Below are 14,430 nucleotides of genomic sequence, written 5' to 3' on the forward strand. Positions count from 1 at the left end.
TGGTAGCCCAGGCTGGCCTCGAACTCACAGCGATCCGCCTGGCTCTGCCTCCCGAGTGCTGGGATTAAAGGCGTGCGCCACCACCGCCCGGCTAATTTGGATCTTTGAGGTAGGAAGATACACCTTTAATCCAGATCTTTTGAGGTGGGTAGATCCACCTTTAATCTAGGCCACACCTTCTGTTGGCAGCCTGCATAATGGCAGTCTATATAGTGGATGGCAGTCTATATAATGGAACAGAAGAAAGAAGCTTCCTTTCTCTCTGCCTGCTTACTCTTGTTCTTCCTTCCCTGGCATTAGAGCCTACTTCTTTGGGATTCCGGCATATACTGAAGACCAGTTGAGTCATCCAGCTTTGTGGACTGATGACTACTGGATTCTTGAACCTTTTGTTGGCAGACTGGACCACAGCCTGTAAGCCATTCTCATAAATTCCATATATATTATACATATATTCATTCTATAAGTTCTTTTTCTCTAGACAACCCTGACTTAATATAGTTGTTTGTGGGGTCTGTCATATAGAGTCTTTATTATGTTGAGGTGTGTTCCTTCCAGTCATACTCTCTTTAGGAATTTTATCATAAAAGCACGTTGGATTTTGTCAAACTTTCCCTACTTCTATTGACATTTCCTATGATTTTTGTCTTTAAGTATATTTTTATGATTTATTATATTTATTGACTATGTATGTTATACCAGCCTTACATTTCCAGGATGAAGTCAAATTGGTTGTGGTGAATGATCTTCTTGATAGGTGCTAGTATTAGGTTTGGTGGTACTTTATTGAGGATCCTTGTACCTATGTTCATCAGAGGTATTGGTCCATAGCTTTGTTTTTGTTGAGTCTTTACCTGGTTTGGTTATTAGAGTAATATTGACTTCATAGAATAAGTTCCTGTGTCATTTTTCTATTTCTATATATTTTTGAAGAGTTTAAAAACATTGATTATAGTTTTTCTTTCAAAGTCTGGTAGAATTCTGCTATGATTCGATCTGGACCTGGAGGGTTTTCAGTTTGTGTGTTTGTTTATGTGCATATGTGGGGCATTTTATTATGGTCTCAATCTCCTTTGTTATTGTTATGTTTAAGTTGTTGGTCTCTTCTTAGTTTAACTTTGGTAGATTGGATGAGTAAAATATTAATTCATTTCTTTTAGATTTTCCAACTTATTGGATCAAATGTTTCTAAAGTATTCTCCTATAATATTCTGTATTTCTTTGTTATTTGCTGTAATGTTTTCTTGTTCATTTCTAATTCTGTTAATTTGGATAATTCCTTTCTTCTGATTAGTTGGACCAAGAACCAGCTCTTAGATTTATTGATTCTTTGTATTATTTTCTTTGTTTCTGTTTCACTAATTTCTGCTTTGATTTTTATCATTTCTTGCCATCTGCTGCTGAATTTGGGTTTGGTTTGTTCTTTTTTCCTCAAATTCCTGAGTTGCATCATAAAGTCATTCAATTTGTTCTCTTCCTGATCTTTTAGTGTAGACACTTAAGGCTATAAACTTCCCTCTTAGTATTGCTTTTTATGTACCCAAGAGGTTTAGTCATGGTGCATTTTTATTTTCATTTAATTCCAGGAATGTTTTCCTTTCTTTCTTGATTTCTTATTTGACCTACTCACCATTTCATAATGAGTTGTTTAGTCTCTATGAATTAATACACTTACTGGAGTTTGTTTGCTGTCAATTTTTCTGTATTTGTTAATGTTTGCTTTGTGCCCTGGGATATGGTCTATTTTAGAAATGAGTCCAGGTCCTGCTGTGTAGATTGTTTATTTTTTTTAGCACTTGGGTGGAATATTCTGTAGATACTTGCTAGGGCTATTTGATGTAGGGTGTTGTTTAATTCTTAAGTTTCTCTGTTTTGTTTTTTTTTGTTTTTTGCTCAGATGACCTATCTATTGGAGAAAATAGGGTGTTGAAATTACCTACAATTATTGGTTTTGTGTGGTGATATTGTGTTCCCCAAAATATTGTGCACTCTAATAAACCTATCTGGGGTCAGAGAACAGAACAGCCACTAGATATAGAGGCCAGAAAATGGTGGCACACACACCTTTAATCCTAGCATTCCAGAGGCAGAGATCCGTCTGGATCTCTGTGAGTTCAAAGCCACACTGGAAACAGCTAGGCATTGACTCATGCCTTTAATCCCAGGAAGTGATGGCAGGAAGCAGAAAGGTATTTAAGGTGTGGGGACAAGGAACTAGAGCCTGGTTAAGCTTTTAGGCTTTTGAGCAGCACAGTTCAGCTGAGATTCATTTGGATGTCTGAGGAAACAGGATCAGCTGAGGAACTGGCAAGGTGAGGTGGCTGTGGCTTGTTCTGCTTCTCTGATCTTCCAGCATTCACCCCAATACCTGGCTCCAGGTTTGTTTTTATTAATAAGACCTTTTAAGATTCATGCTACAGTTTTGTGTTAATCTGTCTTTAATTCAAGTAGTATGCTTTTTATGAAATTGGGTGTACCAAACTTTGATACATATGTGTTCAGTATTGTGATATTTCCCTGATTAATTAATCTCTTGATTAGAATGAAGTGCCCTCCATTGTCTCTTCTGATTAGTTTTAGTTTGATGTCTAATTTGTCAGATATTAGGATAGCAATGCCTGCTTTCTTTTTGACCCCATTTGATTGGAATACTTTTTTCTATAATTTCACTTTAAGTTGGTACCTAAATCTGAGTTTCTTGTAGGCAACAGATATGTGTATTTTCTTTTTTAATTCATTGAGCTTGCTTGTGTCATTTGATTTTAGAGTTGGGCCCATTGATATTTAGAGTTATTGAAAGGTGTTTGTATATGGTAGTCCTTTTGATGTGTTTTATTTATTTATTGTTCTGGTTTGTATTCTTAGTTGTACTTTGTATTTCATTGTTATAGCTTTGTTTTCTTTCTAGAATCTCTTGGCTATGCTTATTCCTCTCTTCAGTTCAAAGTATTGCTTCTGTTAGTAGGGATTTTTGTTGTTTTATATGAATTTATTAGTGTTAGGGTATAATATGAATTGCTAAATGGTCTTATTAATAAAAGACCTGGAGCCAGATATTGGGGTGAAAACTGAGAGATCAGAGGAATAGAACAAGTCAACCATAAGTTCTTACCTCTAGGAAATCCTCAGCCCAAGAGAGAGCTACTTCCTGTATACTCAATGCTTATATACCTTTCTGTGCCCTGCCATCTTACTTCCTCTCTCCCCCCAGCTACATCACTTCCTCTTTCTGCCCAACTCTATCACTTCCTATCTGTCTGTACAGACCTCCAGACCTCTGTGGTTAACTAGTGCTGGGATTAAAGGCATGTGCCACCATGTCTGGCTCTGTTCCCAGTGTGACTTTGAACTCACAGAGATCCAGATGAATCTCTGCCTCCTGAATGCTAGGATTAAAGGTATATGCTGCCACTGCCCGACTCAATGTTTAATATAGTGGCTGGCCTTATCCTCTGATCCCCAGGCAAGCTTTATTTTTTAGAGCACAAATAAAATATCATCACATTAGGGTCCTGGAGAAGTCCTGCAAAAGACCACCATTCACTTAAGCAATCAACAAGAGCATTTATTATCTTGAGAATAAAGGTACCTGCACAGTGGGGCCACACATCTTATACAAAGGCAAAATGGTGACCTCAAGAGAAGATCACAGGCTCCTTTTAAGCACAACTAAGGGGAGTTTCAGGGACAATTAGGTTGTCTCAGACGCTTACATGTCTGGCAGTCATATTAGTACATTCCCGATTTTTTAGGGCTAGCAGGGGTTGGCTAGGGCTGTAGTTTTCCCATTTGAGGGCAAGTCTGGACAAGTCCCAGGCTCTATTCTTATTTGGTTATTACTTTGAGCTACTGACTGTGAGGGCTGGCCCGGTGGCCCAGGCTTGGTATGTGCTTGCTATCTCCCTTGTCCCTGCTGTCAGGGGTGTTGAAGAATGATTATCCTTTGTTCATGGTTTCCTCAGAAATGGCCTGCTCAGTTTCAAGAAACAGGAACTGAGACCTAATTCTTAGCTGAGTTATTTGGAGCCTATCATGATATTTGCCTTGCCTTCTCAGTTAGGCTATTTGTATCATGGAAACTTTTTTTTTCTTTTAACTATGACAGTTTTGTTGGGAACAGTAGTCTAGTTTTCCTACTGTGTTCTTTTAGAATTTGGAGTGTTTTATTCCAGGCTCTTCTGGATTTCGTAATTTCCATTGAGAAATCAAATGTTATTCTGATGGGTTTTCCTATATATGTGACTTGGTCTCTCTTGTTGCTTTTAGTATCCTTTCTTTGTTCTGAACATTTAATGTCTTGATTATTATATGATATGGGGAATTTCTTTTCTGGTTCTATCTATTTGATGTTCTCTATGCCCCTCTAAGCATCCCTTCCTTAGGCTGGGGGAATTTTGTTCCATAATTATGTTGGAAATATTTCCTGCATCTTTGACCTGGGTTTCTTGTCCTTCTTCTGTATCTATCATTCATAGGTTTGGCCTTTTTATAATGTCCCAGAGTTCCTGCATGTTCTATTTCTATTTCATTTTTGTATTTGACATTTTCTTTGAGTGATGCAATTTCTCTACCTCTTCTTCAAACCTTAACATTCTCTTTTCCACTTGATATGTTCCATTGATGAGACTTTCCATTGACTTTTTTATTTCCCTGACTGAAATTTTCATTTAAAGTTTTATTTTATTTTGCTTTTCTTCAGAAAGTGCTTTTTATTAAATTCTCTTTTCATATCTTGAATTGTTTTATTTCCCACAACTGTTTGCTTGTGCTTTCACAGTCTTTATTTCAAAATTTATACATATCACCTTTGAGTTCCTTGGACATATTTGCAATTACTATTTTGAAATTATTATCTTCTATATCAACTAACTTGCTTTTCTCAGGGAAAATTATAATGGGGGTACTAATTTCTGGAAGATAAACATTATCTTGGTTATTCATGTTGTTTGTGTTTTTTATGAGACTTGGGCATCGGGAGTTAGATCATTGGTGGGGGACTTGATATGGCCTCACCTTTGTTGAGTGGGTACTTGGATCTTTGATGTTTCCCCAGTTTGTTATGTTATGAAACAGCTAAATGGTGCTTGAGTTCAGTCTTGGTGAAACTCTGTGGTGTTAGAAGATTTTTGCTGCTGATATTCAGAAGTCATGGAAGGGTTACCAGTTTCTAAAAGTGGTTCTTAGTTATCAAGGACTAGGATCACAGCAGTGATGGGTGGTACTCCCTGAGGGCAGGGAATAGGATACTATACCATTCCTTAGAAAGCAGTCGGTAGAATGGAGGTCAGGCTGAGGTCTCTGCCTGGGTTTGGAGTTCCATCCTGATGAATGAGATAGGCAGGTTCAGAGGTCTCTGCCAGTTGCAGAATTCCTCAGAGTCCTTGGTGACGTGTAATATAGGGTGGCTGTTGACTGTGTTAAAGTTCATCATTATTGAAAAATTATTTATGAAATATTTTGAAGCCTAAAATGAATGTCCCTTCTCCCAGAAAGGATTTTTATTTCTTCTTGCATATTTTTGGGGGCAATTATTCATAACTGCAGGTCTTTTGAGCCCACTGCCCACCAGATACTGTAAGCTAGGGCTGCAGACAAACAAGTCTACTTGTCTTACAGCTCAAGAAACATTACCTCCTGTGTGCTGTGCTGCCTTTTACTCAATGCCAAAGTAACTTCCTTTGAGGTCTCCTGGAATGGCTATGGGTAGCAGCAAGTTTACTTCTGACTTAATCTTACTCTAACTCTGTGGTCTTGTGGAACTTGATGTCTAGTTCCTGACGGACCAAGGCCTGCCAAATTTTCAGTGAACATTTGTCTACATTCACAAATACCTACCAGCCAAAATTAGTTTTAATTCTCGGCTTGCCTTTCTGGGACTTCACTTTTCCTTAGGTTTGGTTTTATAACTCTTTTGGTGCTTTCCTAGTTGTCCTTTTATTTTATCTTATTATTATTAAAAAAATCTAAAGCATATTATCCAACATTTATGGTTGCTTTCAGAAGAAAAGTTATTTTAACATGACTTATTCACTCTGGTTCTAAAAGCAAAACTCTTTCCCTAGCCTTCTAAGACAACAGGTCTTTATTTTAGGTTCCTTTTTTTTCATAGTTGAGTACCCCTTAACTATTGTGTCTATCAATGATATTAGTAAAATATGATAAGGACTTTTATAAAATCAAGCCAATGTTTTTCTTTTCAGGCTAAAGAGGCAGTAACAGAAGCTGAGCAACAGGATCCTACAAATATATTCACTCAATTTTGCATATTCAAGATTGCAGTCATGGAGGGCAACTCTGACAGAGGTATAAATGGTCTTTATGTATTAAAATGAACAGTAAAAATCCTCAAAGAGTAAAAAATCCACAATAAGAAAATAGATAAATTGTTTTAAAGACAACTGTACTAAAGAGATATACATTTTTACATAAAAATTACACAATAATGCACAGAGGAACTGGAGGGTATGTAAAAGTAAAAAAAAAAAAAAGCAACTATCCAGAGGATCTGAAATGGGAAAATATTGGAAAAGAATTGAAGAAAATTTTTATCACTATACTTGTGTATACTTCGTCATTTGGGCCAGCCTACTCAAAAGTTTTAAAAGTTACAGGAAGGGCAATCATAATAAAAATTCATATCAGTTAAGAATTAACCTAAAAAACAAAGTCTTTGGGTACCTTTTGACTCGTTCACTAATGTTATAAACTAATAATAAAACTCCCTAATCTTCAAGTGGAATTTTTCTTCACAAAGAGATGGCGTTAGAATGGTAGACACATGATGCACATCCCACTAGTGCTATGTTCTCCCATTAACTGAAGCATAGTTTCTTAGCTGATGTGTCTACATGCACATGTGTATATTTAATAAGTCACATATATGCATATACTCATTTAAAGTTTTCAGCCTTTCTATCTTTTGGTAGTTGAGCAAATTCTGAAGCAATATATAGACAAATTGCCACTTATAAAGGAAATTGAGACACTTAAGCAAATGGATAGAAACAGAAACTATACCAATCTAACTACTAAACTATTTATACTTACTGTGCACCAGAGATTCCATTATTCATGCTGGAAAAACATAATTTAATATATAACAAAAGCTGTTCTATACCTCAATAATAATGAAAAAGTAGTAAGTTAGAGTTAGCTCTGTATCAAGGTTAATATTGTTTTCATGTCTATAATATATATATATTAGCCCTGGCTGTCCTTGAACTCACTTTGTAGACCAGGTTGGCCTTGAACTCACAGAGATCCGCCTGCCTCTGCCTCCTGAGTGCTGGGATTAAAGGTGTGTTGATACAGTATATTAAAGGATAAAATAATTTTTAATTTCGTGAGACATTTTTACCAGTGAAAGTGGAAAAAGTTACCTTATTAAACTTTTCCCTTTCACTTTATTTTAAATAGAATTATTTCACCTATTAAATTAAAAATTGTGTGTGTGTGTGTGTGTGTGTGTGTGTGTGTGTGTGTGTGTGTGTATGTGATGCCACACTATTTGGAGGTTAAATGCAAACTTTGTGGAGTTGGTGTCTCCCACCTTCGTATGGGTTTTGGGATTGAACAAAGGTCAATAGGCTTGTGAAGTAAGCACCTTTTACCCACTAAGCCATTTTACTGTCCCTTTTAAATGTTTATGTTTAAATAATATATTGATTATGCATAATAGTAGGTTTTATTATGACGTTTCATATATGTATATAATATATTTCAATCATATTCCTATTTACCTCTTGTTACTCTTTCTTGTTCCTCTGATACTCCCACTGATCCCCTTCCTTTTCCTCAACTAATTCACCTTCTACTTTCTTTTTTTTTTTGAAGACCTAATGAATTTCATTAGGGTTGTTTATGAAGCATGGGTAAGGGCTTATTTATAGGAGCATGGGCACCTTATCAGTGGTTATACCACAGACTAAAATACTGTACATCTGTTTACAGGTTGTTTACTTTTATAATGTGAAGCCTTAGTCCTTAAGTTATTTAGGTTGTTAAGAACTACAGGCTTATAGTCACTCATGCTAGTAATAATCATAGTCATGTAGCCAAGTTTTCCAGATATACAGAAATGTATGTCAGATGGATAGGCAATCTTTAAACACTTCATAGATCTAGAGAATATGGCATTTAAATGTTTTGATAACTTAGAATTCTGTTGACACAAGACATGATTGCTCCTGGCTGCATCAATCTACTCCCAAGAGAATTTTGGGCTTTGAAGATGTTCCATATGGAAGTTTGTCTTCTTGGCACAAAATGGCCTGCTGGTCAAAGAACTGCCCTTGCCTTGGCTACTGACAGTACACATGATGTCCTTTCTGGATAAACGGACACAAGGAAAAGTGACTGCTGAACCTTGCCAAGACAGGGTAAGACAGTCTTTCAAAACTCCTGCTTCTGAAAATGGTCTATCAGATATTCTAGGCCTATAGCCAAAAATGGATGCCCCAACAGTGCTAAGAAACATTAGGTGACTGTCCAGGCTGCCAGCTGTCTCTGTCAAATTTTGAAATTTTTCAAAAGTAGCTTGCTTGCTTGCTTGTACTTCCTGTTTACTCAGGTAATATTACTTTCCTTCTCAGGTCTTTAATGGTGTTGAAGACTAGATAGTTACAGTTATAGTTCTCTCATATCTTAGCTAAGAACATATTAGGTATTAGAGTTAGATTCTTCAGGATAGGACGGCTATTGGTATAATCTCTGCAATTTACCATTTACCTATGGTCTAGACATTTCTGAATATTTAGTATTGTTTCTTGTTTGATGTTCTTGTTGGTTGTATTTCCATTTTTATTTATGTATTACCTTTTCCTTCTCCTAGAAAATACTTGATAATCATTCCCATTGTATATAGTTTAGTGTTAGGTTTAGAACAGACAAAAAGGGGAGATGTAGTAGGTATTTGTTTTACCTATGACCTTGGGGTATCAGCCATGAGGGCATGGCTTCTTGGCTAGCTTAAGACCTGAAGAGCATATACTCGGGACCCCTTCTCTCTCATGTGTTCTTGAACAGTGGAGACTAACTCAGGCAGTGGGAAGCAGCGTGGGACCAGCTCTCAGCCTTACAGGACTCTGATGGATTTGCCTTATCCTGTATCAGTGAGTTGATACCCCATATAACCCCTTAATAAATAGATTAATTATCAGTGTCTGTGGATTTCAATTTCTGTATAACTCCCCCACCCCGCATTTACCATTAAATGTGTTTAAATCTTTAATTAGGTGTGGAGCACAAGATCTTCTCCCTTCTCCATGATAGGATGTTGACTAGCCCAAGCATATACCCAAAGAACTACAGGCAACTAAGGAATGCTGAGAGCAGGAGAAATTGTCTTCCCCAGGGAACAACACACCAATTGGTTATTCAATAGCCATTGGTCAGCCCTGAAAACATACATACAAGTGACATACAGACTGTGCAGGTTATATTTAGGAATAAGTCTGTGTGTGTGTGTGTGTGTGTGTGTGTGTGTGTGTGTGTGTGTAATATATATATATATATATATATATATATATATATATATAAACATATGCATGTAATAACAATTAAAGAAGAGGGCCTAAATTTGAAAGAGAGCAATGAAAGGTATATGGAACAGTTTGAAGAGCAGAAAAGGGAGAAATGTTGCAGTTATAATCTCAAAAATAAGAAAATAATCTTCTCTGATTAAAACTGACAACAGCACTAATCTGTGGGCATAAACAAGGTTGTTTAGGCATTTTAGTGGGTACATCATACCCATTTATCAAAACAATAATGGTTTCTACAGTAGGGCCTATGACCTGCCAAGCTATGGGCTTTTGACTAGGTTCCCAGTACCAGATGTGAATTCTTTCCTGTGGATCAGACCTGAAGTCCAATCAAAAAGTGGACTCTCATATCGGACTTGCCACCAGTTGCCATCACATGGCTGGCTGATAGTGTTGCTCCCAGCTGAGTAAGACTATTGATGACAGTTCTCCCTGAGTAACCTCCGTAGCACCTCCTGGCACTCTGAGGGCTAGCCAGGAAGGAAAAAGCAGCTTCCAGTCCAGTTCTAGCTGGACTTCTCTGTGTCCTGAGACTAGGGTGTATGGTATCTTCAACGATAGGGTTTTAGCTATCCAGTTCTGGTGAGCAACCAACAGCAGTGGCAATTACCTGTATTGTTTTGGGGGCCTCCAGGGCTTCTCTGACCACTCCTGGCACTGAGGTTTTCAGTTCGTATCCCATGGCTTCTGCAAGTAGCTTTACCATCCATGTAAGGTACATTCATTCAAATTCTTTTCATTTATTTCGTTTTCTTTTTTTTTTAATTCACTTACCAGTGATCTCTGTATGGCTTTTTCTGCATCATTAGTTATGAGTGAGCCTTCCCCCACGCCACTCTCTCCTTTGTCACTGCCTCCTTTCCCTCTCAATCCTTTCCACTCCTATTGTTCCCACTTCTGCTTTTATATCACATGCATTCCACTAACCTCACTCCCTTAAAGAATCGTTTTACAGCCGGGCGGTGGTGGCGCACGCCTTTAATCCCAGCACTCGGGAGGCAGAGCCAGGCGGATCTCTGTGAGTTCGAGGCCAGCCTGGTCTCCAAAGTGAGTTCCAGGAAAGGCGCAAAGCTACACAGAGAAACCCTGTCTCGAAAAACCAAAAAAAAAAAAAAAAAAAAAAAGAATCGTTTTACTTCTCTCATGGGCCCCTTTCTAGTTTTCTGGGCTCTACACATACTCCAGATAAATGAACATACAGAAAAGTTTGGAAGCTAGGATCTGCATATGAGAGAAAACATGTGGTTTTGTCTTCCTGAACTTCACCTAATGTATTTTCTAGTTCTGTCTATTTTCCTGCAAACTCTATATTTTGTGACTCAATAAAGATTCCTTTTGTGTACCTTTCACATCTTCATTATTTCTTCTTTCACTGCTGGACATCTAGGTTGATTCCATTTCCTAGCTTTTGGTAAGAGAGCAGCAGTGCAGTGAACATGGGTCTGCAAAGTTTCTTTGCAGTAGGGTATGTGTGCAGGAGTGGTGGAGTTGGGCTATATGGAAGTTATGTTTTCAGTCTATTGAGAAACCTCTACACTGATTTCTATAGGGACTGTACCACTTTACACTCCCACCAATGGTGAATAAAAGTTCTTTTCCCCATATCTTTCAACACTTCTCATTTGTTTTCTTGATTGCCATTCTAACTCGGGTGAGATAAGATCTCAAAGTAGTTTTAATTTTCATTTTCCTGTTGAGTAAGAATTTATCCTGTTGAGTAACAATTTATCAAATATTCATTGGCTATTTATATTTCTTCTTTTGGGAATTCTCTATTCAATTTGTTAGCTCATTTATTAAAATACATTTTTAATTAAAATAAAATTATATCACTTTCTCCCGTCTTTTTCCTCCCTCTATCCTCTCCCAGGTACCCTCTCTTATATCCTCCATTCCCCCTCTAACCCCTCCCATATCCCCTCACTCTTGACTTTATAGTCTCTTTTTCTTTGATTATGTATGCACAAATATACAAATGTGACCTACTGAGTTCATTTTTGTTTTCTGTGTATATAGTTTCAGGGTTGGCCATGTTGTATTGGATAACCAGTAAGGGGGCTCATCCCTGGGGAAGGCTAATTCTCTCCCTCATTATTTACCTATAGTTCTTTGTCTAGGAGTAGGACCCTGTGAAAAATGTCCCTTTCTATATTAGCATGTCTATTGATATTGTTACTGTTCTGGTCTTGTTTATGTAGCCATTTCTAGGAAAGACTGTTTCACAACAGACTTCCTGGTATTCTGTCTCTTATAATCTTTTCACTTCCATTTTTCATGTTGTTCCCTGAGCCATAGATGTAGGAGCTATGATGTAGATGTATCCACTGTGGCTAGGCTCCCCACAATTCATTGATCTCTGCATTCTATCCAGTTGTGGTTTCCTGTGATGGTCTCCATTGGCTGCAAAGAACAGCTTCTTTGATGAGGGGTGGTGTAAAAGTAACTGTCTTATTCAATAAGAAACACAGAACCAATGCAAAGATGAAAGCCCAAGAGGTCAGAGCTAAGAGCCTTACCCTTCACTCTGCAGCTATCCTCTTCAGCCAAGAGAACTACTTCCTGTGTGTTTGTCTTTATAAAGACTTTCTGTTCTGCCTTCTCATTGGTTGCAAACCCAACCACATGACCACCTTGTCACTGCCCGTCTGTACAGACCTCCAGGTCTTCTATGGTTGGTATTGAGATTAAAGGCGTGTGTCTCCATGCTGGCTGTATCCTTGAACACACAGAGATCTACATAGCTCAGCCTACCAAGAGCTGGGATTAAAGGCGTGCACCACCACCACCCAGTTTCTGCTATGGTTTGCTAATAGCTCTGACCCCCCAGGCAACTTTATTTATTAACATACAAATAAAATCACATTTCAGTACAAATAAAATATCACCATAGGGTGGTACCTCCACTTAACCTGTGGGTGTAAGAATAAGATTTAGAATATAGTAAGGAATTATGCTGTTTTAGCAAAGCAGTGGTAGTACATTCTTTTCTAAGGTTCACGATCTCACTAACTCCAGGAAACTGGATAGATTTTTAGTACCAAGCATGATTTCCCTCCTGTTGAGTGGGCCCTATGTCCATCGAGACAGCCTGGTTACTACCACCATGTGAGTGCCACTTACTGCTCCTTCACAGGTTCCTTGCCGTACTGATCATTGTTGTGGTTCATAGGTGTTGGATCTGGGTAGAACTATTAATTACTGCACTCCCTTGACAGCTTGCATAGTGTTTTCTGGTACCATGGAAGCCAGAACACAGGAAGGAGGCTTTCAGATTTGATCCATCTTGAATCCCCCTCAGTCCTGTGTCCAAAACGTGCACTGCCTTCAGGAATAGGGGCTTATCCTCAACTTCTAAGAGGCAACCAAGAGCTACACCAATAGTTTGGGGAGTCACTTGGACTACCCTGACCACTCATTTGAAAGTTGGTTTCTTGTACCCAGTACTGGCTTTTGTTAGTCAATGGTTCTTGTAGGGAGCATTGTCAGCCCAAGTAGTATAATTTCTCATTTTTATTGGGCTATTTATTTAGGTTTTTTTGAATCCTTTCTGTATTCTAGATATTATGTCTTCATCAGATGAGTAGCTGAGAAAAATTTCCATTCTGTAGGCCATCTATTCATTCAATTAACCATTTGCTTGTATAAAAGTTTTAAAGGTTTTTAAATTTTACTATGCCTCATTTGCCAATTGTTGGTTGTATTTCCTAAACGGCTAGAGGCCTATTCAGAAAGTGCATACCTGTATCTATATCTTGTTGTGTCCTTACCTTTTCTTACTTTAAGATATTTCATCCATTTGGATTTGATTCTTGTGCAGGATGAGAGATAAGGACCTGATTTCATTCTTTCACATGTAGCTGTCCACTTTCCTCAGCAACATTTGCCGAGAGGGTGTCTTTTTCCCCCCAATGTTTATTTCTGGCATCTTTTTCAAAAATTAGGTGGTTCTTACTGTGTTGGCTTCTATATGGGCCCTCTATTTACTAACTTCCCATTGGTCTTCCTGTCTGTTTTCATGTTTGTACCATTCCATCTGTCATAGCTTCTTTTCCTGTTGCTGTGATACTCTGTCAAAGCTAATTTAAGGGAGAAATAAGTTCACAGTTCAAGACTTAGTCCATCATGGTGGAGACATCAGTGCAGCAGAACTTGGAAGCTGCTGGTCACATTACATCCACAGCCAGAGGATGAGAACAATGAATGCATAGATGCTAGTGTCCAATTCAGTTTCTTCACCCTATACAAGCCTTCCAAATGATCTTCCCACCTCAATTAGCATTAATAACCACACTGTTTTGCTACTATGGTTCTGTAGTGTAAACATTGCAGCTCTGATTGGGAGGTATCCTGGTATTTGGGAGCCAAGGAATACCACAAAGTCACTGTAAGTGTAGCAGCTTACATCTCTGCTCCAGGGAAAGGTTTCCCCAATTTAAGCACAATGACTCTGTTCTGGCAGGGGGATGGTTTCCCACTGAAGTTGTTACAGCTCTGCTCTGCTCTGCTCTGGAGAAGTGTTACAGCTCTGCTCCACTAAGGGAAAGTTTCCCCAGCAAAAGTGTTACAGCTCTGCTCTGCTCCAATAGAGCTTAGGTCCCCTGGAGTGTAACCACTCTGCTCTGCTCTGCTCAGATGAAAGTTGTTGCAGCTGGGCTTCCTTCACTCTGGCAAAACTGTCACACTGCACAACAAACCTCACTCAAGATATTTGTTGGGAAGGAAGAACCCAGGAGGGTGGCTGCCTCAAGGGTGAGAAACAGCAGCAAACTCAACAGGGTACAGAGCTTATATAGGGTTTCTTGGGGGTTGGAGCTTTCCAGGTGGCTTAGGATTGGTGGGGTTTTATGGTCTGAGTCACCCTACAGAAGGATTATAGGACACATGTGAA

At 38.4% G+C, this 14,430-nt stretch overlaps 1 protein-coding gene across 2 annotated transcripts in view; it reads left to right on the plus strand.

Annotated features, from left to right (window-relative positions):
- Window positions 1–14,430, plus strand: part of Tex11 (testis expressed 11) — a 289,769-nt gene that overhangs the window by 139,863 nt on the left and 135,476 nt on the right. For both annotated transcript variants that reach the window (XM_076561730.1, XM_076561732.1), the window contains exon 16: window positions 6,201–6,303. In XM_076561730.1, the coding sequence (XP_076417845.1) occupies window positions 6,201–6,303 (103 nt within the window). The remainder of the gene's footprint in view (window positions 1–6,200; window positions 6,304–14,430) is intronic.

This window comes from Peromyscus maniculatus, chromosome X (genome assembly GCF_049852395.1).
Source record: "Peromyscus maniculatus bairdii isolate BWxNUB_F1_BW_parent chromosome X, HU_Pman_BW_mat_3.1, whole genome shotgun sequence".
Taxonomy (NCBI): Eukaryota; Metazoa; Chordata; class Mammalia; order Rodentia; family Cricetidae; genus Peromyscus; species Peromyscus maniculatus.